Source organism: Mirounga leonina, unplaced genomic scaffold (genome assembly GCF_011800145.1).
Source record: "Mirounga leonina isolate KUSES-001 unplaced genomic scaffold, KU_Mleo_1.0 Mir_101664, whole genome shotgun sequence".
NCBI classification, from domain to species: domain Eukaryota; kingdom Metazoa; phylum Chordata; class Mammalia; order Carnivora; family Phocidae; genus Mirounga; species Mirounga leonina.
The window spans coordinates 20,999,826-21,026,851 of record NW_023270175.1 but is presented as its reverse complement, the minus strand read 5'-3'; the positions used below and the strand labels follow the sequence as shown (position 1 = coordinate 21,026,851).

At 38.8% G+C, this 27,026-nt stretch overlaps 1 protein-coding gene across 10 annotated transcripts in view; it reads left to right on the top strand.

The window, feature by feature from the left end:
* ENOX2 (ecto-NOX disulfide-thiol exchanger 2) overlaps positions 1 to 27,026 on the top strand; it is a 299,288-nt gene that overhangs the window by 249,707 nt on the left and 22,555 nt on the right. For 9 of the 10 annotated variants that reach the window (XM_035008700.1, XM_035008684.1, XM_035008692.1 and 6 more), the window contains 5 exons: positions 6,565 to 6,771; positions 11,884 to 12,117; positions 14,636 to 14,848; positions 16,839 to 16,945; positions 25,239 to 25,353. In XM_035008700.1, coding sequence (XP_034864591.1) covers positions 6,565 to 6,771; positions 11,884 to 12,117; positions 14,636 to 14,848; positions 16,839 to 16,945; positions 25,239 to 25,353 — 876 coding nt within the window. The remainder of the gene's footprint in view (positions 1 to 6,564; positions 6,772 to 11,883; positions 12,118 to 14,635; positions 14,849 to 16,838; positions 16,946 to 25,238; positions 25,354 to 27,026) is intronic. The other variant, XM_035008708.1, reaches the window with a different exon arrangement.

The following is a 27,026-nucleotide window of genomic DNA, read 5'->3' as shown; positions in this document are numbered from 1 at the left end:
TCAGAAGTTATTTCTGCCCATGACTCAAGCCTCATTAAAGCTTTTTCCATGATTCTAGTGGTGGTGCTGGATGGCCTACTTAAGGGAGCTGCCACCACAGTGCTGAAATTAAAGCTGTTAAGGGACACATTCAAGGGTTCAGGCCATAGATCAAATGAACTTGCCTTATCACAATAAACATAACTTTTGACATGTGACTTCAGACAACTATTTCATCTCCCACCTTACATAGAAATCAGTTAATCATGGAATCAGGCCCTGGCAGGGACCCAGATTCTACTTAGGATAGTCTGCTCACAACCAAGAGGATTTTAGAATTAGTCAGGGTTGGTTAGACAAATCACCTTGGTCCCTTTTGCTAGTGAAAAATGTTCTTAATGCCTTCTTCACGTCTTTGAACTTGATCGTCAGCAGGGTACTTCCTTCCAGGCCAGTAAGAAATCTAGGAGGCTAGCATCTCGGAGGACTGAATTGGGAGAAGAACTAGTATGTCACAGGAGAATTAGGGAATGGAGAATAAGATGGCCTAGTAGGCCTTACCTGCCTGCTCAAGTGGCCATTCCTGGATTTGTGTTTAGTGCCTAGGTGAATGAATGGCACTGTTGTACCCTTGTCTCTTACTCTTACTGCCACTGTCCTTACAAATGGGCAGCGGACTTTTTTCCCTGTCTTCCTGTGTGTTGCTTTTGGATTAGAGAGAGCTGTGCATCACTGATACTACCTTTTTTCACTTCAAAAGCCATGAATTCAGGCATTTCCAGTGTTAAAACCTCCTACGTATGTAAAGGTAGAATCCTGCTGGTTTAATCATCCATTTATTACATAATCAGCGTGCACTAGGCTTTCATTGTCTCAATCAAGTCCACTGTAACAGGATGGTTCATAACCTGTAATATCTTGGCTGGGTAGAAGTGATGACTTTATAGGCTATTCAGTTGCTGAATTTCCAAAGAATAACAGATACCTTGTGTATAACACATAGACCATATTGCTGAGCAGTCTTTAAAAGAATACAGACATACACAGCTTAAAGAGGCTCTAAAATTTTTTTATGAGGCTCTAACTTTTTGATAGTCTCTAGGAAAAGAAAGAGACAGACATCTCTCAAATACATTTATCTTTCCCCACCTACACCGTGCCTTCGCAGTTCTGAGCTGGAAGGGCCACAGAATGAAAGGGAACATTTTACCTTCATAGCTCAATCCTTTAGTTCTTCATCTCTGTGTTAAGAATACAGACAGAGCAATTAGTGCCAGTAAAGTGGTGGCTTCTGGGAAGGAACCTGGCTTTGGATTGAATTAAAAACAGACCCTCCTGACATAGCTTAAAGTAAACTGGTGTTCTATTTCCTGTTTAGAACTTGGATTTTGTTACAAGGAGGCTCAGGTTAATTGCGTGGGGGAAAACGCTAATGGAGAAGACTCCCTTAGTTCTGTGCTGAAAGCATGGCAAGTATGATTTTTGTTAACACCCCAGACTATGAAGGTGTGATGGGAAGAGGGATTTGGTATGCCTGAATCCCTTATCTTCTCCAGAGCCTACCAACCTTGTCTGCTAAGGCCTTGATTTTAAACCCCAGCACTTAGCCTGCCTCTGCTATATTCTGCCTCTGTCTCTGATATATTCTCTTGCGCTCAGTGGCCTCTCAAGCAATAAGGTCCTGTGATCTCACAGTCTCTTTATGCAGCCATCGAATCTGCTTCTGTCTTGCTTCATTAGAAAGCATCTTTACCATCAATTCCTTACCCCATCCCACCTGACACTTCATCCAGGTTCTTGTCACATATACAGAACCCAAAAGTCCTGGGGCTCCCATTACCCACAAATGCCAAGTCCAACTCCTGACTTCAAAAACCTTTCACTGGTATGCTTCATGTGACTGTCTTCGATCCATCATTTCTACTTGCCACTTACCCACCCCTTAGTCAAGTTCAACTGCTTCCCAGTATTCCATTCCTCTCCAGCCCAACTGCAAGCCTATCTTCTCCTGGAACATTTCCATGTGGAAGATACTGAAATTAACACAATAGTTAATCATTCATCTCTCTAATGCATTTTCACTTAAATATTGGGTGCTAGGTCCAATGAATAATTTTTACCCCTTAAATTACTTTATTTCTCTCCTATTTTTAGTACTAGTGACCCCTTCATCCTTCTTGAAACAATACGTCATTTGAAAGTGTAAGAATGACCAAGACCACTAGAGAGATTATATAGCTCAAGAAAGGATGACAAACAACCAAAGTGCCCTGAGGAATTCTAACATTTTAAAATTTAAAAGAGGAGTTTGCATTTCTGTACAAAAGCCCTCTTTACTAGCTGTGTCCAGTTTTTTTCAATTCTCTTTTAAATCTTCTTCATTTATGCTTTTGCCCTACCCCTCTTTCAAAATGCCCCTTGTTTAAGAACTCTAGTGACTTTATAATACTAAATCCAATAGTCAATTCTCAGTTCTCTTCCTAAATGACCTAATAGCCATATATGACACAGTTGGTTTCTCCTTACTCATTGGTATACTTTTTTACTTGGCTTTCAGAATATGACACTATTGGTTTTCCTCCCACTTCAGCTGATAGACCTTCAGCATGGAGAGGTTGCATTTTGAGTCTATTGTCCAGTTAACAGGAAATGTGGAATAAATGGTGGAATATCACCTGCTATGTACGGGGATGTGGGAAAGCACCCAGGAGCCAGAAAAAAAAAGCAGTTTTTTTTCATTTTACTATTTCAGAACAGTCCAACCTCATTTTGGCTCCTAGGGCTGGGTTCTATAAAGAAAATTAGAGAAAGTGGGTAAATTGAGAAGTAATAAAGATTCACCAGTCTTCTGATTATTTCCAATCAGTTGAAATTACATTAAAATATATCTGGCCCCTGCTGATTGCTTCAGTCTTGGGCTGTCTAATAAAATCAACTCAAAGACTTTGCGGTACATAAATTCTGCCAAACCAGTGGAGTGATATCTGATGCTCCTTTGAAAAGCAAGAAACAAGCAAGTGGTTTATGCCACTTGCTGCCTCCTACCTCACTTCTCAAAGATCAGCAGTGACTCCGATCTTAATGCTGATTGCCCCAAAAGAGCTCCCCAGAGTAGGTGCTTAGTTGTAATTAGAGTTGCTAGAAGCTCCTCCTTTTCCATTACCAGAGATTAAAGTTCTTTATACTCTCAGTTATCTTGAATCATTTTACATGAAGTTTTCTTCTCTATCCAGAGTAGTGGTTGGGGTGTTAAGAGAGTTTAGCACATTACCTGATTAATAGGTGAACTTTGAATTTGCTCTCCTATGGAGTTATCATTGCTGTGCCCAGATCACTATATTTCAGTGGGATTAGAAAACCAGGCCCAGACAGCAAAGTGCTTTGAGCTGCTAATTAAAGTATAAGTACTATCCATTAAGGAAGACAGTACAGCCCATTGCCTTGTTGAGTGGCATACACCTAAATCTCAGCGAATGCTATCGAAGAGGCTTTCTACATTTACCCAAGGAAAATAAATAAACCCCAGCATTCTTGACCCCACTCTTAGTGGCTTTTATGCTTTCTTACTTAGCAGTTACCACAAAATAATCACAGCATCTGAATAGGATGATGACTTCATCACAGAATTTTTAAATCCCGCAGAATTTTTAAAGGAAAAAGCCTTTGTATTTTCAGTGTTATATGTAACTGTGGCAAAGTAACCAGACATTCCTTAGAGTCTCTCAGTGGACCAAAAGGAAGACCTAACTAAGCAAACTTAAATAATGTAAAAAGGTGATCATTTGCTCCACAAAAAGTTTCTTTACCATCAAATTCCTTAAATAGTAAACTTCAGAAGGATTCTAAAACAGGATTTTTGGCTAAAGCCCCTTTTTTGAAAACATGGCTCTGTGTTCCATGGTCAAAACTATATGTGTCTTTCTGGCCTGCCAGGTCTCTGTGGATAGGTCTGTTGCCAATCTAATGTTTCTACCCTTGTAGGTTACATGTTAAGAAAAAAAAAAAAAAGAAGAAGAAGAAGGTAGCGGGAGGGGAAGAATGAAGCGGGGGAAATCGGAGGGGTAGACGAACCATGAGAGACGATGAACTCTGAAAAACAAACTGAGGGTTCTAGAGGGGAGGGGGGTGGGAGGATGGGTTAGCCTGGTGGTGGGTATTGAGGAGGGCACATTCTGCATGGAGCACTGGGTGTTATGCACAAACAATGAATCATGGAACACTTCATCTAAAACTAATGATGTGATGTATAGGGATTAACATAAGAATAAAAAATAATAAAATAATAAATAAAAAAAAGAACTGACACAAAGTAAGTTCTCAGTAAAGGTTAATAATATTCAAAAAAAAAAAAAAAAACTATATGTGTCTTCACAGCTGTAGATTCCTCTATTGAGAAGAGTGATTCCTTCCCAAACCAAGCCTTATCTGAAGATCTGGATAAAGCAAGGAGCTGGGAATTTAGAAGTCCAGGTCTTAAGCTACCACTCCACTCCAGACTTGTGGTAGGGCTTTAGAAAGCCTCAGATTGGTAATCAGGAAACCGGGGTTCTATAACAGTAAATAATAATAACACTACAATAACTACTATTTATTGGGAACCTATCAAGTGCTAGGCATTGTACCACTTGCAATATAGACAGTAGATTATCCTACAAAAATCTTTGTAAGGTAGAAGACAGTATCCCCATTTTACAGATGAAAGAATGAGGTTCTCAGAGGTTATGTAATTTTCACAAGGTCCTACAGACAGTTATTAAGTTGAAGTTTAAATCCAAGTTTACCTGCTCCAAGTTCATGTTCCTTCTCCTTCTAATTTGGTGGCCTTGAATGAGTCACTCAACCTCACTCAGCTAAGGTTTTCTCTGTAACATGAGAAGTTTAGACCAAGTTTTCAATCCTAGCTTTCATTAGAGTTGCCTGAGGAGCTTTAAAAAAAATAATGCACAGGCTGCACCCAAACTAATTAAATCACTCATTGGAGTGGACCCAAGATTTTTTGTTTGACTCCTAAGTTGAGTCTAATATGCTGTCAGAGTTGAGAATCACTGGAAGTGTGTGATATTAGAATCCTTCTATTTCCTAAAAAAACTCAGAAGCAGAAGTCTCAAGATATTCTGGACCTCATTTTTCCCCTTTTTGGCTAAAATCAAATTGCTCCAGTGCACATGACTAAGACATTTCAGATTCCTGCTCACTAGGTTATCTTCCTTTTCCTTTTAAACTTCTCCTATAGAACAAATACCATACAGTGAGTTCTTGAAATGACAGAAATTTTTAAAATTAACAGAAACTTTGTAAGTTCCCTGAATCCCTTTACCTCTTTTATTGAATAAATAGAGGGGAAGAGAGCATCACGAGAACCTGATTATTCTGAGCCACACTGATAAGACGACAGTGGTAGCAAAGTGAGGAAGCTAGAGATGCTCATACCCAAGGAGGCTCCCAAATCATCCACTTGCCAACTTGGATAAGCATCAAGTGGGGACCTTGGCCTGCTCTACAAGTGAGACTCATTTATTTTTGCATGGGAGCTGTAATCACTAGTTGTTGAGCTCTCCAAATCTTGGGAGAATTATTGTGAAGAGCTGAATGGAAAGAATGGATTACACAAAATAAATCCTTGCAGATACAAAACCCACACTAAAAAAAAAACCCTTGACCTTCATGCTTTGTTTTGTTGGGCTGTGAACTGTAGAATTTTGCTTGGAAAATGCTTGGATACATAGAAATAGCAAGACGGGGCTGGCAGATACAACAGGCTTTATGTATAAGATGAGCGAGTAGAAAGCATATTTTTTAGCAGAGGGAGAATCACCTCATTAAATAGGTTTTTAATGACTCTCCATGACAAATTTATCTCACTTTAGTTAATAATTTCCCAGATGAGCTTACTTTCTCTGCTGTCTTTCATACTTCCCTCGAAATGCTGCAGGATTGACTCTGGATCTCACCTCTCCAGCCAGAAATTGGAAGAAGGACTCACTGGTATCAAAAGACAAAAAACCTAGAAAGGATGGTTTATAGTCTGGCTGACTTTGTCAGCCAAATCATTCTGGTACCCATAAATATTATTGTAAATGTTTACCCCATCATTGTCAAATTAATTCTGAAACAGTTCTTTCAGTAAGCATGAACAGAGAATTTAGTAACTATAAACTGAATTAAACAACCCTTCTCTCAGGGACCTTGGTTCCGAGAATTCCAGAAAGTAAGAATTTAAAGTAAGTGGGACTTCCCCCCAACTGTCTTATTAGCAAAAATGACTGAAAATTGGGCATAGCTGAGTTGTCACAGCAAAAATAACAGAATTAAAGAACTCTGGATGGGACAGACAGATGGGTCTGAGTCTTTATCATTTAGGCATCATGATCACCAAATCATTGAATAAAATGATTTCCATGTGCTATGGAGCAGAGATGAGTGCCTTAGAGGCCACATGCTTTTGGCACTCGGGCCAAAGTCTGATGGGGACCGAAGGTCTATCTCTGGACATGTTAGATTTCTAAGAGGTCTGTCCCAAGCAAACATCTTAATTCTTTAATTTAATTTTTAATTTAATTTAATTACTTTTGCAATTCTGCTCAGATCTTCCACCTCCTGCAACTCGAGAACGACCACCAGGGTGCAAAACAGTATTTGTGGGTGGCCTTCCTGAAAATGGGACAGAGCAGATCATTGTGGAAGTGTTCGAACAGTGTGGAGAGATCATTGCTATTCGGAAGAGCAAAAAGAACTTTTGTCACATTCGCTTTGCTGAGGAATACATGGTGGACAAAGCCCTTTATCTTTCTGGTAGGTGTTTAGTTATGAGCAGTGTGCCCACCAGGCACAGTGCAGAGATTGCGGGTCATTGTATTTGCATCTGTGGCAGATAAAGTTTTTGCTATCCCCTCTTGCCTTCAGAGATGGAAAATGAATGTTTGCACCCAGTTTCTTAAAGTTCTTTGGTAGTTCTCAGTTGTCTCTGTTGTCCAAAACTCCTTACTTGTCACATCTAAGGGCCTTGATTATCTGTCTTACCTCACAGCACCATCTCCCAGTTTTTCCTTCACATACCATGTCCTAACCACACTAAGCTAATTCTAGTTCTCAGAATGTGCCATGGTGCTTTATGCTTTTTCCTCTGACTATAATTACGTTTTCCATCCCACCTGCCATATATACATCCTCACACCTCAAACCTCCAGCTCAAGCATAACCTCTTCTAGAAAGCTTTCTCTGACTTCTCTCCCCACTGTGCCTCAGGCTGGTCTGGGCACCCCCTCCTTAGCACTTCCACAGTACCCAATGTTTCCTCCTAGCATGATACCTATAGCACCATGCTAGAACTGTCTCTTTCCACATCTGTCTCCCTGACCAGAGTATGAACTCCTTAAATGAAGGGACTGTGTCTTATTTAACTTTGATACCCAGTATCTAGGAGGAGGGGAGGTCAGATGCCTGTTGCAACAGGCCAGGGAAAACTTAATGAGCGTTAAAAACTTAATAAAGTTTTTTTATTTTAATTCCAGTTAGTTAACATATAGTGTTATATTAGTTTCAGGTGTGTACAATATAGTGATTCAACACTTCCATACATCACCCAGAGCTCATCCCAAGTGCACTCCTTAATCCCCATCACCTATTTCCTCCATCCCCCCACCCACCTCCCCTCTGGTAACCATCAGATTGTTCTCTATTGTTAAGTCTGTTTCTTGGTTTGTCTCTTTTTTCCCTTTTGCTCATTTGTTTTGTTTCTTAAATTCCACATAGGAGTGAAATCATATATGGTATTTGTCTTTCTCTGACTTATTTCACTTAGCATAATACTCTCTAACTCCATCCATGTCATTGCAAAAGGCAGGATTTCATTCTTTTTATGGCTGAATAATATTCCATTGTATGTATATATATACTACCTCTTCTTTATCCATTCATCTATCAATGGACACTGGGCTGCTTCCATAATTTGGCTGTTGAGATGTAGAATACTCTTATTACATTTTCTCTTCTTTTTTTTATTATGTTATGTTAATCACCATACATTACATCATTAGTTTTTGATGTAGTGTTCCATGATTCATTGTTTGCGTATAACACCCAGTGCTCCATGCAGTACGTGCCCTCTTTAATACCCATCACCAGGCTAACCCATCCCCCCACCTCCTCCCCTCTAGAACCTTCCGTTTGTTTCTCAGAGTCCATAGTCTCTCATGGTTCATCTCCCCCTCCGATTTTCCCCCCTTCATTCTTCCCTTCCTGCTATCTTCTTCTTCTTTTTTTTTTTTTTTTAACATATAATGTATTATTTGTTTCAGAGGTACAGGTCTATGATTCAACAGTCTTGCACAATTCACAGCGCTCACCATAGCACATACCCTCCCCAATGTCTATCACCCAGACACCCCATCCCTCCCACCCCCCACGTTATTACATTTTCTAAGTGCTGTAAAATATACAGAAGATTTGATAGCACTTAGGAATGATAATAGAGCATTCCACAATAGACAGTTTTAATAAGAACTTAAAGGTCTTGAAAAACTCTGAACAGTTGTACATAAAAGATGACATGCTGCTCAGGAGGTATCCATCTAAACATCATTGAAATCGGCTCTCTGGCAGCAACTACATCCTGGAAACATTCTCAAGGCTGCCAGGAGAAGGGATTGCAATCATCAGTGATGAGAAAATAACTAAATTTTGCCCTTTAAATTTGAACCTGCTCCCCGAAAGCTCATAAGTGCTAGAAATGTCCTGAATTGGTTGGCTATTCTCCCACATTGTAAAAAAAAAAAAAAAAAAAAAAGGTTAAAACAAACAAAAATCCTTTAGAAAAGGGGCTGGGAATGTAGAAATAACCATTTCTTTCTATTGGAGTTTGAGCATCTTAGGGAGCTGGCATTGTGCACGATGTACCAATCTCATAGCATCACAGTATCTGTCGTGTGTTTATACCAAGCTTTCATATCATCCTCTTGTTTGATCCTCTCCATGATACTGGAAGAATAGGCAAGATAATCATTAATAGCCATTTTTCTGATGGCTCAGATGATCAAATAAGATGACTGAGTGTGAAAGTGCATTGTAAACTGTAAAGAGCCCTAGCAAAATGTGCTTATGAAATGTATTCTTCCTATTTCTAAAAAGAATGTGTAGCGGTTTTAGTGTTAAGGGGCATTCTTTATAACAGCTTCGTTGAAGTATAATAATTGACATACAATGAAATTCACATATTTCAAAAATACAGTTTGGCACATACATGCATACATACAGCTGTGAAACCATCACTACACTCAAAATAATGGACATGTCCACCTCCCCCAAAAGCTTCCTTCATACTCCTTTTGTGATCCCTTCCTCCTACCCCTCCCTTCTTCTCTCCCCAGGCCACCACTGCTCCACTGTCTGTCAGATTAGTGTGCATTTTCTAGAGTTTCATATAAATGGAATCATATATTATGTATGCTCTTCCTTCCTTGGTATAGATTCAAATTTCCATTTGATATCATTTTCCCTGTGCTTGAATTTCCTTTAACAATTTTTATAGTGCAAGTCTGCTCCTGATTAATTCTCTCAGCATTTGTATGTATCAAAAAGAACTTATTCCACCTTTCTTTTTTGAAAGATACGTTCTCTGGATGTAGAATTCTGGGTGGACAGTGTTTTTTTGTTGTTGTTTTTTTTTGTTTTTCTCTCAGATGTTACTTCATTATCTTCTTGTTTGTATTGTTTCCAACAAGAAATATAATGTTATCTTTTTGTTTCTCTGCACATGTCTTAAGTCTATGGAAGCTTTTAAGATATTCTCTTTTTTATTACTGGTGTTGAGAAATTTGATTATTATATGCCTGGTATAATGTCCTTCATATTTCTTGTGCTTGAGTTTCACTGAAATTCTTAGATCTCTGAGTTTTCATTAAATTTAGACATTTTTCTGCCCTTATTTCTTCAAATATTTTTTTCTATTCCCTCCCCTCTCTCCAGTCAGGGCCCCAGTTAGGCTATAGTAGGCCCTTTGAAGTTGTCCCACATCTCATTGGTACTGTTCATTTTCTTTCAGTCCTTTCCCTCCATATTTCATTTTGAATGACTTATATTGCTGTGTCTTCTTAATCTTTTCTTCTGCAGTGTCTAATTTGCCATTGGTCCTATCAGTGAATTTTTTTCAACTCAGACATTGTACTTCAAATCTCTAGAAATTTGATTTTGGTTATTTTTTATGTCTTTTGTGTTACTAGTTAATATGGTTACATTTTCTCTAATTTCTTAAGCATATGAAATCCAATTATAATAGTTGTTTTTATGTCCTTGTATATTAATTATATTATCTATATCACTTCTGGGTCCATTTTGATTGGTTAATTTTTTAATCTTTCTTGTGATTTTCCTGCTTCTTTGAATATTGGATAATTTTTTTATTGGATACCAAACATTGTGAATTTTACCATGTTTGGTACCATATATTTTTCATTCCTGTAAATATTCTTGAACTTTGTTCTGGGATGCAGTTAAGTAACTTGGAAAAATTTTTATCCTTTTAGGTCTTGTTTTTTAAGCTTTGTTCAACAGAACCAGAGCAGGATTTAGTCCAGGGCTCACTTTTCTCCACTAACTAAGGCAAAACCCTTCCGACTACTCTACTCTATACTCTGTGAATTATTCTCTTTTTTTCTGCTCTGGCTTATGGGGAAAGGAACTATTCCCAGCCCCATGTGAGCTCCAGGGATTGTTGCCTCTAATGCACAGGTAGTTTCTGCATACACACATACACAGACATCAATGTGCAGCTAAATAATAATGGAGGACCCTCTGCAGATCTCTGAAGTTCTTTCTCTGTGTAGCTTTCTTCTTTCCAGTACTCTGCCATATAAATTCTGTCTGCCATAGTCTCCCTGGATTCCTAGTTCATCTCTTCAACTCAGGGAGATCACCATGCTTTGACTGAGCTCCTCTCCCTGTCCTAAGGCCTGGAAACTCTCTCCATGTAATAAACTGGAGAAATCATATAGATCACTTCATTTGCTTCTTGTCTCTCAGTGATCTCTGTCTTCATTGACCAATGTCCAATGTCTTAAAAACGATTGTTTCATATATATTTTCCATATTTTTAGTTATTTAAGGCAGGAGTTGGTCTGCAAGCTTATGCTGAGAATGAAGTAAAATAAATGTGTGTGGAAGCAGCTAGCTCCACTTCTGAAACTTAAAAAGTTAATAAAAACTTAATAAATGTTTCTCACATTTTTGTTAAGAGATTTAACTTGGGTAGTACAGCTGGCACAAAAAGTGGAAGTATGGACTTCAATCCTGGTTTTATGAATCCTGGTCTTATACCACTAGATTACAAGCACACTACCTCTTTTTTTTAAGGATCTCAAATTATATATCACATGGCTCACATACCACTGCCTATCATATCCATTTTTTTTCCAGAAAGAAAAAAGGTTCAGGGTTGCCAAATACATCTAGGAAACAATTTGGGGACTTGAAATGTCAAGCTGATCCATTTAAAGTTTATTAAAATTCTATATAGTGGTATGACTGACACTCCTGAAGTTATCCAAAGACACCACAGTTTGAGGCTACTTTTCCCATTCTTTCCAACCCATGGTGCCATATAAGGCTCATTCTTAATACCATTACCCCTAGAGCCTCCCTCTGCCAGAGGTAGGGTGGCAGATGGAGGAATAGAACTCCTATGAAAAGATTGACCCAACCCACAGAATAGTAAACTGTGATCAGAAATGAAACTATAGTCCAAGTTTTTTGATGGTTCACCTCGCTAGTAGTGGGGAGAGAATTTAAGATTATGTGGTCACTTGAAACTGCTACAACCACATTGGAAGCACTGAACTTGGAAAAGTACTTAACAGTGGTTCACCCACTGAGCCACTCTTGTACTCCTCTCTCTCCCTCTTGTGCACTCAGGTTACCGCATTCGCCTGGGCTCTAGCACTGACAAGAAGGACACAGGCCGGCTCCATGTTGATTTTGCACAGGCTCGAGATGACCTGTATGAGTGGGAATGCAAACAGCGTATGCTCGCAAGGGAGGAGCGCCACCGCAGAAGGATGGAAGAAGAAAGATTGCGCCCACCATCCCCACCACCAGTGGTCCACTATTCAGATCACGAATGCAGTATTGTTGCTGAAAAACTAAAAGGTACAGAAAGCACTTGAGCTTTGTGATTAAAAGAACTCTTTTCTTTGGGGAAATTTAATAGATATATTTGTATTGTTGGCAGTTATCCTTTGAATTTCCCACTAACGGATTCTAAGCATTTCTTGTGTTGGAGTTTTGCAGATAGAGAGATGTACCTAGTAACTGAAGGACCAGAAAAATTTGTCCACACACCTGTGTCTCTACTCCTGCACTGCCTCAAGGAATAGTGTTTTTCTCTCCATACATAAGATGACTAGGATGAGATGCATTTTCCCCACTTTTCTACATCAGAGCATTTTAGCTGTGATTCATGACTTGGGACCTGTCAGGATCCCCTTTCATTGTGGATAACAAGTTAGTTTTGAAATCTAAATCAGAATGATAGTTGATGTCACTCTGGAAAACTCTGGTAAAAATTCCCTTTCCACAGATGAGAAAATGGGGGCCCAGAGAGTGGTCACAGTGTCCATTTTTAGATGGCTCAGAGACTTAGCTACCACCAACCAAAAGATGACTTCTTTAATCACTTAAAATGGCCAATTTATTTCATATGGTGACTATGGAGACTTCGAAACATTGCTAAATCAGACCATTCTCCCTTTAGTTTTTGTTCCTGTTCCCCCTGCTTGACTCTCAGAGCCATTATTCTAATTTAACTTTAATTGCCCTGCCTGGTCTCCTGTGTTAGTAGTTCAAATCCAGTCTTTTTCATTCTCCAATTATGGTTGATTTTATTGGATGAATGCTGGTGTCCTATTGATCTTGTCGATGATACCAACCCAGCTCTAATGGTATGAATTTTCTGTGCTTCTTGTGCTCCAGACTCAGCACGATGCTGCTAATTCCACTTTCCAAATAGGTCTCATTCACCAAACTTGTTTGCAACATATAACCTAACGGATTCACACATTTAAGAAATCCTTCATTTGGATTGATTTTGTCTTCCTGTAAGAGAAGAGAGACACAGAGTGGAGACACAGAAACAATGGTACATTTTGAAAAGCTGGAATGGCTGAAAGCATTGGTAAAACGTCATGTTTATAGGACACCAAACAAATCAGTTTAATTTTTTTTTAAAAGAATGAATGTGCTGGTGTGTGGGCCTCATGCAAAAAATGAGCAGCAAACATAAAGATTGTATGCAAGTAATTAAATAAAAAGCTGTCCTAAAGGGGAGGATTACCTCTCATTATATGTCTGCACTGAAAAATGGCAAGAGGCAAGAAGTTCAAATCGCAGTGAGAGCTATTTCCACTGGACATAAGGGTTTCTGGCCAGACAGGGATGTGGAGCCCTAGAACAGGCCTTTAGTGGGATGCTAATGGATCTCTCTCTCTCAGGAGCCTCTAACAGAATATATAACTGCCTATCACAGGAAGCTGGACCAGAAGCTTTGGATAAGCTGTACTACTATTTTAACATCAGAGAATAACTCCTAACTAGCTGCAGAAATCTACTTGGAGGGTTCCTCAGGCAAGAGAATCAGGATGTGGAGAAATGTAGAAATAGAATGAATTACATCAAGATAGATTGTGACTGGGACTGAGTGAAAAGCCCAGGGCTGTGGACTGAATGCAGGAGTGATGCTATAAGAGGTCAAAAATATAAGTGCTGATGCCTAAAGAACTACCCGTGTAACTCTTTCTTAAGGCTCCTTCCAACACTATAATTTCATGGATCCAGGATAAAGTTACTATCAAATTCAAGTTAAATTCAAGACTCGGGTTTACTTTTCCTTATTAAAAAAACAGGTCTGTAGGGTTCTGCAGTTCTCTCATTGCTAATTCCTACATTACACACCTGCACACACATACAATCAGAGAGGTTAAGAAATTTGCAATATGTGGGGTGCCTGGGTGGCTCAGTTGGTTAAGCGGCTGCCTTCGGCTCAGGTCGTGATCCCAGGGTCCCGGGATCGAGCCCCGCATCGGGCTCCCCGCTCAGCGCAGAGCCTGCTTCTCCCTCTCCCTCTGCCTGCCTCTCTGCCTACTTGTTCTCTCTCTCTCTCTCTGTCAAATAAGTAAATAAAATCTTAAAAAAAAAAAAAAAAAAAGAAATTCGCAATATGTGAAAACTCTGATCGGTAAACTTTTACTCTAATTAATAAACTCTGTATCAGTAAAGAAACTGTTTTTTAAAAAAGAAGAAACAATTCTTTCTTTTTTTTGTTTTGTTTTATTTTATTTTATTATGTTATGTTAGTCACCGTACAGTACATCATTAGTTTTGATGTAGTGTTCCACGATTCATTGTTGCATATAACATCCAGTACTCCATGCAATACGTGCCAATTCTCTTTCTGAAAATTCTTCATAGACTACAACCAGTCTGACTACATTTTGGGTCTTTCGTCCTTTCAGCCTGCCTGCCTGCTGCCTGTGTGTGCACGCATGGCTCTTCATCCTCTGCAGTTCATTTAACAACCACTTCCAACGAGCCATGGTGGGGTCTCCTTGCCAGCATGTTGGGTAGGTAGAGACATGGTTACTTTTGATGATTTGAAAAATCCTCTTTTCAGATGATTCCAAATTCTCAGAAGCTGTACAGACCTTGCTCACCTGGATTGAACGAGGAGAGGTGAACCGTCGCAGCGCCAACAACTTCTACTCTATGATCCAGTCAGCCAACAGCCACGTTCGCCGCCTGGTGAACGAGAAAGCTGCCCATGAGAAAGACATGGAAGAAGCAAAGGAGAAATTCAAGCAGGCCCTTTCTGGAATTCTCATTCAATGTGAGTAGAAATCAGAGTTCTGTAGAAGGGTGAGAGGGCGCTTCACTTTGGCACCACGTTCTCTGCAAGGGAGCCAGGCCTACAAAACCAGTCTGTGTCGAGGGGCAAGGATCCCTTCTTCACTGCCTTGTGCTCTCTTTATATTGCCAAATGCATGAGCTCCAATTTAATGGGATACATGTGGGCACCTCCTATATTTATTTTTGCTGGTATATCTCCTTCAGCACCTTAGAAACACGAACAGCTAGACCACCATCCTGTGCTTTTACTTTTGCTTGTTTTCAAAGTAAGTTATAAGCAGCCTCAGACCTCAGTGGAAAGTTTGGTATTTCATTGCTAAAGTTAGAATACAGCATCAGCATTTATAAGCTTCTCTGCTTCAGATTTGCATCATTATCATATTAAGTTTTTTCAGGTACTACATTTTAGTGAAAGTGTAATTATGTTTCCCAGGGTAATTGAATAGAAGCCAAATTTGCTACTTCTACCTGTTGTTTCTTCAATTTTTTTTTCTGGATGTTGTAGACACTGGGCGGGATGGGAAGCCACCGAAATGGCCATTTTCTTTCCTTTTTTTTTATTATGTTCAGTTAGCCACTGTTAGCACATCATTAGTTTTTGATGTAGTGTTCAGTGATTCATTAGTTACGTATAACACCCAGTGCACATCACAACACGTGCCCTCCTTAATACCCATCACCCCAAAATGGCCATTTTCAAAAAGAAGTACTACTCCTAGCAGTTCTTTCTGACCACAGGTCCTGTCCCCATGCTTTAATAAAACCACCCTTTTGCACCAAAAAAAAAAAAAGAAGAAGAAGAAAAAGAAGTACTACTTCAATCCTTTCCTAGGTCTCTTAAATGAGAGAGATCAGAAAAATTCTCAAGTGATGCTTGTAGTTCAACATATTATACAATTATACACTCATATATTTTGAGTAAGGAACTATATTCACCTTAAGAATAAGGATATAGTTTTATGATTTGGCTTTTAAACAATTAAGGCCCACTCTTCTCATATGTGACTTCCCACACTTGACTCATACATAATTAGGATTAAGGAAGAGTTCTTTCATTTTTCCATTTTTATTTTGAAAATATATATGGGCATAGAATCCAGGCAGAGAAAACACATGTTTTTAGGACTTCAAAACAAATAGGAAAAAAGAGCAGCAAGCATCATGGGACTATAAATCCTTAAATCATTCATAGGGTACAATCAGGGCTGTAAAGAAAAAAAAATAACACCTTTGGATTTTCTTACTGTGAATACCCACCCAGGAAGAGGCTCTTGTCCTTCTATTCCTCCCCCGTCTCTTCTATTCTTCTCGTGAACTGATTAGGTAAAAGCACCAGAATATTTGTACACATTTCTCCATTTGACATTTTTTAAGAGACTCTGGAAAATATGCTTTAGGACTGCACTTGCAAGTATTCTTCCATGAAACTTCTATTTCTGCAGTCAACGAGCCCATCTACATAGACTTAAAATAGATTCCATTCATCTTAGGTTCCAATTTGATGCTTCTGGTTAAATATACCTCAGAATAACAAAAGGATGGATTCTGTTGAAGTGAAGTATGCAAGCTCATTTTGGAAGGCTAGTTTATGAAAGAAGCCTGTGGTCAGAAGGAGCTGGTACAAGTTCGCCGCTCGCTGGGTCATTAGTACTAAATCACATTCACCACAACTCTTGCCTCACCTGCCTGGATGAATACAGACTGCCTATATTAAAACTGTAGTCACCATTTCACCCCAGACCTTCTGGAGTTCCCTTTATTTGTTCTCCATACTGATACCTCTGCCTTTGAGTCTTCTTTAAGATCGCAGTACCCCAACACGTGTAACCTTTATGGAGCACAACCATAGCCTAGTGGTGTCATACGAGAAGATACAACAAGCCTGATGCTTCTCTTATTTCTTTTCTCCTCTCTTTTGCCACCCGTGGATGATACTCCCACCTGATTTGACTGCTGATCTGATGCTGCAGTTGAGCAGATAGTAGCTGTGTATCATTCTGCCTCCAAACAGAAGGCATGGGACCATTTCACAAAAGCCCAGCGTAAAAACATCAGCGTTTGGTGCAAACAAGCTGAGGTTGGTAACTTTTTACTCTGGTAGCCCCTCAGGGTGACAGTTTCTTTCTTTAACAAGTTATTGATTTGGAGTTTAGTCAGAATTAAATAGTGCCAAGCTCCCATGGTCACAACAAGGCTCTAATGAAACACTAAGATGTGTTCTATTGCCTGTCACTGTGACCAGACCATGTGCTGCCAAAAGGGTAATAAATGTGCACATGTTGTCTTGAATGCATTCTGCTGGATGAAAACCTGAGTAGTGAAAATATAGCTGTGATAATTTGAAGTCTACTTCTCTAAGCTAGCTAGTCTTGAGTACAACAATAATTACTGACCCGTGTGTCTAGTGTTAGTAATATTAGGGCTGTCTTACATTTATTAGAGCATCTTGACAGTCGAGGCTGGTGTTACATTGGGGCATTGAAATTTCTGAGCCTCTTTGATCAAGTCCACTCAGCCATCTTTATAAGTGGCAGCTTTAAAGGTAACAGAAGACTCTGATTTCAGATTAAGGTTGACACCCAGCTCTGCTCTTGTGCTCAGGTGACTTTTAGCATAGAACATGTCTGAAGTGATTAGGTTGCTATCCTGAGTCCAAGATTTAAAACCAAGGTGGGAGGTTTATTTTCACGGATCTGCCTTTGGAATGGTGATACCTATACTTCAAGTTCTTCTGTTCCTATGGGCAGCTTCCTTACCCAGCCCCTGACACTTTTGATCTGTATATGCAGCAACTTTTTCAACTTTGTCTCTGAGTCCTCTTTGCTAGTGTGGTAGCAGGTTGGCATAGTCCTTACCGTTTATATAGCATTTGTAAGGCATTTACATTTTATAAAGCACTTTCACGTCGGTTGCCTCACTTACGTGAGCTTCCCAGTAGATGTGGTATAGTGGAAAGAGCACTGGATCTGGAGTCAGAGAATCTAGATTGCAGCTCTGACACATTGCAGCTCTGCAACTTTGACCAAGTTAGTGAGTCATTCTCAGTCTCTGTTTCTTCACCTCTAAATTGGAGATAATAATGAAACCAGTCTTACGGGATTAAATGAGATAAGAGATGTGTAGAGTTTGAAAAATGTAAATGCTATATAAATGGCAAATAGTAATATTTCAGTTTATCATTCATAACTCCATAAGGGATAATAAGTAGGTATGATAGCCATGGTTTACATGTGAAGAAACTGAGACACAGAAATGTGAAGGGATGTACACAAATTACACAGCTAGTAAGTGATCAGTTCAAGACTAGAAATTCTTCTCAGAGTGCTGGTATAAACTGCCTTGTGCTCTTGAGTGAGTCATTTAATCTTTGTGGACCTCAATTTCCTAACCTATAAAATGAAGATAGCAATCTATTCTTTCTGTCCTTCATGAGAACATATGACATAGTTTGTGGGGCAACAATTTGAAAACTGTGAAGAGCATTTAGAGGAAAATAAGCCAAACCGTGTTCATCAGTTCTGGCTCAGCAAAGGGATCTGGGAGTCACTGAGGAGAACTCCCTGAAGACATCAGCCCAATGGATAAGTAGAGTCATACAAAGCTAGTAATGTTTTAAATTATTTTTAAAAAGAGAATTAGGAACAAAACAGGGAGCTACTGTCATATAGTAGCACAAGATGATTTTAGAGATTTTATTTCTTTATTTGACACAGAGAGAGAGCACAAGCAGGGGGAGCAGCAGGCAGAGGGAGAAGGAGAAGAAGGATCCCCGCTGAGCAGGGATCCCAACATGGGGCTCGATCCCAGCACCCTGGGATCATGACCCGAGCCGAAGGCAGATGCTTAACCAACTGAGCCAACCCGGCGCCCCACAAGATGATTTTAGAGTCCTAAGGCTACCCGACTTTGTTGAGCCTCAACAAACAAAATTCAACATTTCAATTCAAACGTTAACTGAGGCACATTCTCTGTCTCAGGCATTATGACAGGCAATTCAGGACAAGATGGTCTTTGCCCTCAGGGAGCTAGAAAGGTAAAGAAAGTGATCAAGGGTGGGGAGTGGAGTTTAATACCCTAAATTGAAAATATCCAAACTCTTTAGTCTGAACAGTTCAGAAGAATAAAGGTTGAGGAAAAATGCTCAATATGTCTTATAATTGTAGAAAAGCAGTATTAAGGCTCTACTTTTCTTTAGTACACATACACGTGTATCCATTCTCAGGGTTGGAAGAAGCTGTCTGAACTGCCCCACCCGATGCGGAAAGCCCTGCCAGTACAATAATGTCTTTTCATAGGAGGAAGGGAGCCTCTGATTTGAGCACTGACTTGCCCAGACCACCCTTCTATAAATGACTTTGCAATAAAATATTTCCATGAATATCATTTATCAAGGCTCTCTGTAGAGAACTATAGTCCTATCAAGCCTACCTCTCTGGTGGGTACATACTTGAGTTTAATTACCTTCTCAGTAAAGATAGCCAGTAAGCTGGACATTTCTCTGGGCCTGTAAAGAATGAGAGCTATCCACCCTATCACCTAATATTGTAGCAGAGCTTCCTTGGCAGAGTGATGAGGATAAAGGACATGGCTAGCATGACTTGCCAAGAGCTACATGTTTCATAATGTATTTTGTAGACTTCGTGGAAACCCAGAAAAATGCTTCCTGCCTACTGGATTGGACTAAATTAAGGGCTACCTTGAATACCTCAATCTTGATAAGTAAAACTACTGAGAGTGGAACATAGCTCATGACCTTTTGGCATTGCATTTCCTAAACCTAAAAAAGACCTCTTCTACTTTACATGGGTACCTCTTTAAATCATGGCTTTTTTTAACCTCTGCATACTTTAACTTGGTAATAGGAAATTCTAGAAAGTGACAAGCATCCTCTTAAATTGGGGCTGTCTCTGAGCACCCCGGTGAGAACCAGAGCATCTCAGTGACTTAAATCAACTAGACTGGCTTTTTTTGGCCTGTGGTTCAAAGCTCCAACTCCTAAGTCAGAGGTTTCATCAAGGTGAAAGTTTCTGACTTGAGCCTTCTTTACCAGTTGCCTTTGAGAATGACCTAGCCAGTAACCTCCTCATGTCACAAAGTACCTGCTCTTTGTCTTATTGTCATCCTACCAGCAGCCAACAGTGCCTTCCTCTGCTGAGAGTGGGGTTATGGATTAAGAAGGAAAAGTCCCCACCTTCAGGGAGCTCAGGCTCTCACCTTGTAGCATATGCTGGGCATACTAGTTTGCTAATGAGTCTTTCATTGGTTTACTTTCCTGATTTATATGTGTGTGAGGCTCCTGCTGATACAATTGAAAAGGGTAATAAAAGAAAGCTAAAGTTTCTCTCTTTACTAAAAACTCTACAGCGACTTTGCTGATAGCTCTCTCTATCGTAGGAGCTCTTTTTCTATAGAACCATTTAAAACCTGTGTGTTTCTCTCACTGAGAAGCTGGCCTAGATTACAAGCTAAACCTTGGATGATATATAGAAACTAGAGCCATAGCAGTAGGCACTAGAACAGACCCCCTTGCATCCTCCCCAGTATGAGATTTTATAACATCAGGCTAGAGGAAAAGGGACTTGACAATTGCTAGCATTCTTGTAAAATGAGATACTATGATTGCTAAAATAACTTTCTCTCTAGATTTCCAAGCCTACCATTCCAAACTCTGAAGAACTGTTTGCAGATACATTGTTCAAGTCATCTGCATACCCTTGTTTTAGCACCCATGTGTTCTAACACTAGCTATTAGCTTTCAGCCATCAGAATACCTATTAACACGATTTGGATCAACCTTATTTTTATTTCCATATGTATCATACAATAGGCATTAAGAACTTGTGTTTGTGCTTTGCTTCATTGTACTGAATGATAGCTCAGATTCAAATTTCTACATAAATGTAGAAGCTATCTGTTCCTTTCCATTCCTTCATCTGACCCCTTCCTCACCAAGTATCCTGTTAATGTTGAAAGTCTAGGTAAGTACTATTTTTGTTACACAATTAACAAGGAACTTTGCTCTACTGATAACTATGTTCCAATCATAACACATGAGTAAGATGAATTTAAATTCACATAACTTTTTGTGAAACTGTAGAGTTAGATACTTAATGTGCAATGATTGTGATTTGCTTACTTTATGATAAATTAAAAATGTCAGCTGGCACAAAGGTGATTCTGTCTGTGCATTTTCCTCTGTCTCGGGTTTCAGTTTAATTCTACATAAAAGTGCTTTCTCCTCCATTGTGGAGCAGTGTGTGAAGTTCTGAGCATCAGAAAAAGTTATCATTAAAACAGACTCAAAGCCATTATAATGCATTTTTAGAAATCACTAACAGTTTGCTGTTTAAATGAAAAATCTCACAGGTTGACTGTGGGCAGGAGAATAGAATAGAAACTTCAGGAGTGCTATCTTTCCATTTTCAATATAGTCTTTCAGTGACACAGCCCACTCAATTTCAGGTAGAGATTTACAAATGAAAACTTCTGGAAAATGTTTTTGCCTGCCATTGCCACTCTTTTGGTTTTAGCCCTAGATCCAAATGTCAGGATGGGAAAGGGGGCAAATCTGGGAGGCAGCGACTTCCCTTGCTGCCTGCACTTCAATGGCTCAGAGTCCTCCTCCTACCTGCACCTATGCCCCAGCTAGGTAGAATGCCTTCCTTAGGGAAATGTTACCTTTTAGTCCTTCACTCTGAAGGTATTTGTTAGAGTTTGCTTCCCAAAACAGAGCTTTTTTGACCCAACCAGAAAGACAGAAAACAGGTATCTTAGATACCAAGTGCTTTAAATGTAAGGCTTTCATAGAATTAAAAACTTACTTGCTTTACTTAGGGGTACTGTCATTTACTAAATGCTCCTCGTGAGTTTACCTTAATATGGTACCCTATAACCTCTGATGTTCTCTTTGCCTTTGTCCCATTCATGTGACTTCCTATTGGATATTTATAGGAGAGTAACTGTACAGGGCTTAGTTTCTTTGTAGCTAAGGGGGATTGCCTGGTGGTTAGAAGGCTCTAAGCTCTGCCACTTTGCATGCCTGACTGAACAATGGAGAACAAGGGTCCCCTTAGTTTTTCTTACCCTCGTTTCATTTTCAGCTAAAGGAACTGGTAACTCTTGTTCCTGAAGTATTTTCAGGCGTTGAGGTAAAATTTACCCATAGGTCTTTCTATTTCTGGAGATTTTTTGAAGATGTGAAAGACCTCTAGATAAGCTGTATCACTTAGTTATTGAACTTTTTATACTTCTCAGAAGAGATTATGCTTTCTTGCCCAGCTGGAAGCAGAAAGATGTTTTGTGGGTGCTGAGCAGCTACAGGGCATGTCTTAGCTCTCAGTTAGATCTTCCTGCCCTGGGACATTTCCTTAGAAGGAACACAATTTACTCTTCTGAGAAACACAATAACTTTCCTAGAGTCAGATGACATGTTTGTGAATTGAAAGTTGGTCTCTGCTTACACCCTCCGACAGGCTACATTTTTGTTAGGCAACTAGGAGAGCCACAACTTTTCCTGATGCCACAAGTTGTACAATAGTTGAATTTGCCAGTGTCAAACCTCATTATAATCACCTTGCCAGTAACTGTTCTTTGATGGTAACTGAAACCCAGACTCCTGAGACAGAATGAATTCCTAGAAATGAGCAGTTCCTTTCTTCTCTATGCAATGAGTTTGAATAAGACACAGCAAATCTCTCTCTTGACACAGCCCTTTAAATTTCATTTTTCTCAAGCAAGTCACTGTTTTCTTCTATTTTAAGTAATGCCCCTGCAGCACATGAGAGATGCTATGTTGGTAGTTCTATTTTCTAGTACTTCTATTTTTCTATTACCTCTTAACTACCAGTGAAAATACTGAATGGCTTGTGTTTTTAAAAGGGACTTTTATTTATCTGTAGCTAAAACTTACCTTGATATAGAAATTATTACTTTTCCCGGTAAAAGGCATAAAAAATGAGAATATTAGTTGAGATAGTGATTAACTATAGCATTAATTATTAAGAAATCCACTTGAAGTATTTATAATCCCCCTAAATGGAAGCAATTTTCACCAGACAGCTTTGGATATTTCCTGTATTATGGCCCAATTGGGGCTAACATAGGCAAGGAATTCTCAGCTCAGTGCTGAGAAGCCTCTGATAGGCATTAAGTGGCCTCTAAATGATTGCAAGCTGCTCCAAAATGCAGTTTTCATGCTGACTTTTTTTAAAGTGACTTTTCCAGTGTGATCTCCATCATTTCCAAAGTTCTCCATACCTACATGAAGATCTGTGTTTACAGCTTGGTAGCACTTCCCTCCAGCCTGAGGAAACTTCTTCCACATTTCTTATAGTGCAAATCTTTGGATGACAAATTCTTGCATTTACATTTGTCTGAAAATAGATTTAATTCATCTTCATTCTTGAAAGAATTTTTCTCTGCTTATAGAATTCTGAATAAACAGTGATTTTTATTTCTTCCTGTACTTTAAAGATACTGTTCCCCTGACTTCTGGCCTATATTGTTTCTGAAAGAAATCAAAGTATTTGAATTGTCTCCTTGTATATAATGTGTTGTTGTTGTTTTTTTCTGGATGCTTTTAAGAGTTTCTCTATTCTTCCAGTTTTACTGAGAGTAGAACTGACATACAGTACTGTATAAGTTTAAGATGCACAGCATTATGATTTGACCTACATGGATTGTGAAATGCTTATCACAATGAGTTTAGCTAACTAAAGAGTTAAAGAGTTTCTCTTAATGTTTTAGTTTCAGCAATTTGACTATGGTGTTCTTAGACATACCTTTTTCACACATCTCCTGCTTGGGGTTCACTGAGCTCTTTGAATATATAGATTAATGTATTTCATCAAAGTTGAGACATCTTCAACTATTTTTTTTTTCAAGAATCTTGAATCATTTAATCTCTTCTCTCTGTGATTCTAGTTAGTTTCTCTCTGTTCTTTAGATTGGATAAATTTGTATTGTTCTCTCTTTAAGTTCTCTCTTTGTTCTGCCATCCTTATTGTAAAGTTAGACTCATCCAGTTACTTTTATTTTGGATATTATATTTTTCAGTTTTAGAATTTCTATTTGGTTCTTTTTTAAAGTTTCTGTTTCTCTGCCAAGATTTCCTATCTTTTCATTCATTATGAGATGTTTCCTTTCCATCACTGAGATAGTTATAATAGCTGCTTTAACTCCTTATCTGCCAACTGCCATATCTGGTTCATTTCAAGTTTGATTTCTGTTGATGATCTTTTCTCTTGAAGACGGGTCATCTCATCCTAGTTCTTTGTATGTCAGGTAACTTGGGCTTGCCTTTGAATATTTTGCTTTTAAGGTTCTGATTATATTCTGTTATGTTCATTTTGTTATGTTCTTCCAAAGAAGGTTGACTTTGGTTTCTTTGGTTTTAACAGTCAATTTACTTAATTGAATTTAAGCTGGAAATTATGTCTGTTAGATGGCAGCTCAAATCTCAGTTCAGTTCTTTTAGACTTAGCTGTGTTCTTTGGAATCTGTCCTGTGCTTCCATGGTTCAAGGGTCATGCAGAAATTTGAGTAGATATTATAGGCAGAATTTGGATCTCTCTCCCTCTTTGGCTCTCTCCTTTCTGGGATCCCCTCCTCACTTTCCTGTGGCTATCTCCTTGATTTCTTTAGGATGTAAAGACAAGGTTTTCTATTAAAAATGTAGCTACTCTGTGAGCTGCTAATTGTGGTCTGCTGTCAGACTAAAAGGCCCTTAAAAACTGAGAGACCCACATCCTTCTTCCAAGTGTCAGCCACTCTTTAGGATATGCCTGCTTTTGTCTGCTCTCCAGTGCCATCAAGTAGTTAGGGGTTTGGCTTGGTTTGATTTTGTGTTTTGTTCAGAGTATAGTTATTATCCATGGAAGGGTTGATCTGATTGAAGTTCACTCCTGACAGCTCATTTTTGCTGTAACTTCTAAACGTGCAAAAGTTAGATTAAGAGTTCTATTGAGTAAGTCTGTAAGTGGAGAGGGAAGAGGATGGAAAGATGCAAAATTAAAGGATTTGACATGGGAAGGTGAAAATGGCAGAACCCTTCAAGGAAAGTCCAGAAATCCATGTAAGAGGTAAAAGGCCTTTCATGACCAACAGTACTTTCTAATATAAGATGGATATAAGAATCATCAACTGCCAGAGCTCTGGATATGGAACGAATGCCTTATGGAAGACAATGTTAACAGTCTGCTTTGTCTGTCAAGAGAGTTTCAGCCCCAATGTGCCCCTTTGTCCTTGCCTTAAGAGTACTCTGAAGTTTTTTCATATGTCAAAAAACCCTGCTTTATCTTATCCTTAACTCTGTTCATTTCTTCAACATTTTCAAAGCTTTCCCACCAACAAAGCATAACTTTTAACCTTAGGAAATTCGCAACATACATAATGATGAATTAATGGGAATCAGGCGAGAAGAAGAAATGGAGATGTCCGATGACGAAATAGAAGAAACCACAGAAACAAAAGAAACTGAGGAATCAGGTAAAGATAATTCTGTTTTGTTTCATTTAACTAACATCTACTTGCAGGGATGATATTTTGAAACTTCTAACATCCAGTAAGTTATGGGCAGAAAACTATAAGTCTGGAACCAGCTAGAAACAATTGGTAAAGCCATATAAGTACACAGTGGCTGAATATCAACCCTGTGGCTAAGGATCTTTTTATTCATTCCCATCTTCCATTACAGTGCCGAATTAAAAGTGGACTTTCTTCCCTTAGGAGGGCTAGACATTTAGGCAGCACTGTTCTATACTTGATTTGGATTTGTTAATAGTATGTTCTATAGTAGGAATCATAAGAGAGCTTACACATAAATAGACAACTAGCCAAACATTTTAAAAAGTAGTTAGATCCCTACATCCCGTATACCTTACACCAGAATTAGTAACAGATGGATTTAAGATTCAAATGTAAAAAAAAATAAACATAGCAAAAGAAATTCTGGAAAATATAGGAGTTGTTTATATAATTTGGGATGAAGTTCTCCAAAGATAAAATTATAAAAGATACTTTTAATAAATTTATCTTCCTATAAATTAAATATTTTTCTTTAAAGAATCACAAAATTAAAAGAGACTCTACCAACTAAGGGGAAATATCTATAATATATGACAATCTACCTACCTGCTGACTTTTATTGTGGTTACTTAGGGGTTTATTGGGAACCAAACAGGAGTCCACAGACAGATGTTTGGGTAAAAGCTTTTGCTCTTACTTAGTATAGTCAGGACCTCACCATGAGACAGGCCACAATGTGGATCCCCAGTGGAACTCATAAGGCAAACCTGTTGAACAATATGACACTATACCACCTTTCAATTTCATAGCAAACCAGGGAGAGAATTACCAGAAGGGAGATAAAAATACCAGCCAAAAGACCAGTATTTTCAGGTAAGCCATTCTAGACCGTCTTAGGAGTCAGTAAGGTACAGTGGACAAAGCACTGGACCTAAAGTTAGAGGACCTGAGTTCTAGTCCCAACTGTGTTCTTCTTGACTCAGGAAGGACTTCTGTCCCACTGAGCTCAGGTTCCACCCTTGTAAGTACATTATACAACCATCTAACAGGAATGTTGGGATGGCTAAACAAATTCATTCATTCATTTAATAACTACTGCATGACAAGCACTGTGCTAGACATTAGAGATATTGTAGTAAACTGTCCCTACTGTGTGTGTGTGTGTGTGTGTGTGAGAGAGAGAGACAGAGACAGAGACAGAGATGGAGACAGAGACAGAGACCGACAGAGAACTGGTTGATTATAATGCAAATCAGAATTTCTTGGTTTCAGTACTTGCATATTGAAGTCGGCAGCTTTATAGCCACTTGAGTGGTCCTAGAATCTTCACTCCATGAACAGAAACTCTTAAGGAAAGAAAGCTATCAACTCAGACTTTTAAAAAGGCATTTGTAGCTGTTACATCTGAATTTCCTCTATTTCTGCCATATGTTAGATCCCTAAACATCTAAACCTCCATATATATTGAATAAATCCTTTGTAATCAGTAGATAGTTAGCATTTTCAGAACAGTGAACTAATTACTGCAAACACATACTATAAACTTATAGCTAAAAAAACAAAAGAGTTTCATAATAATTGAGTTATTCAAATTAGTTAAGTGCTTAGCCAAGATGTTTTATAACTGACTAATC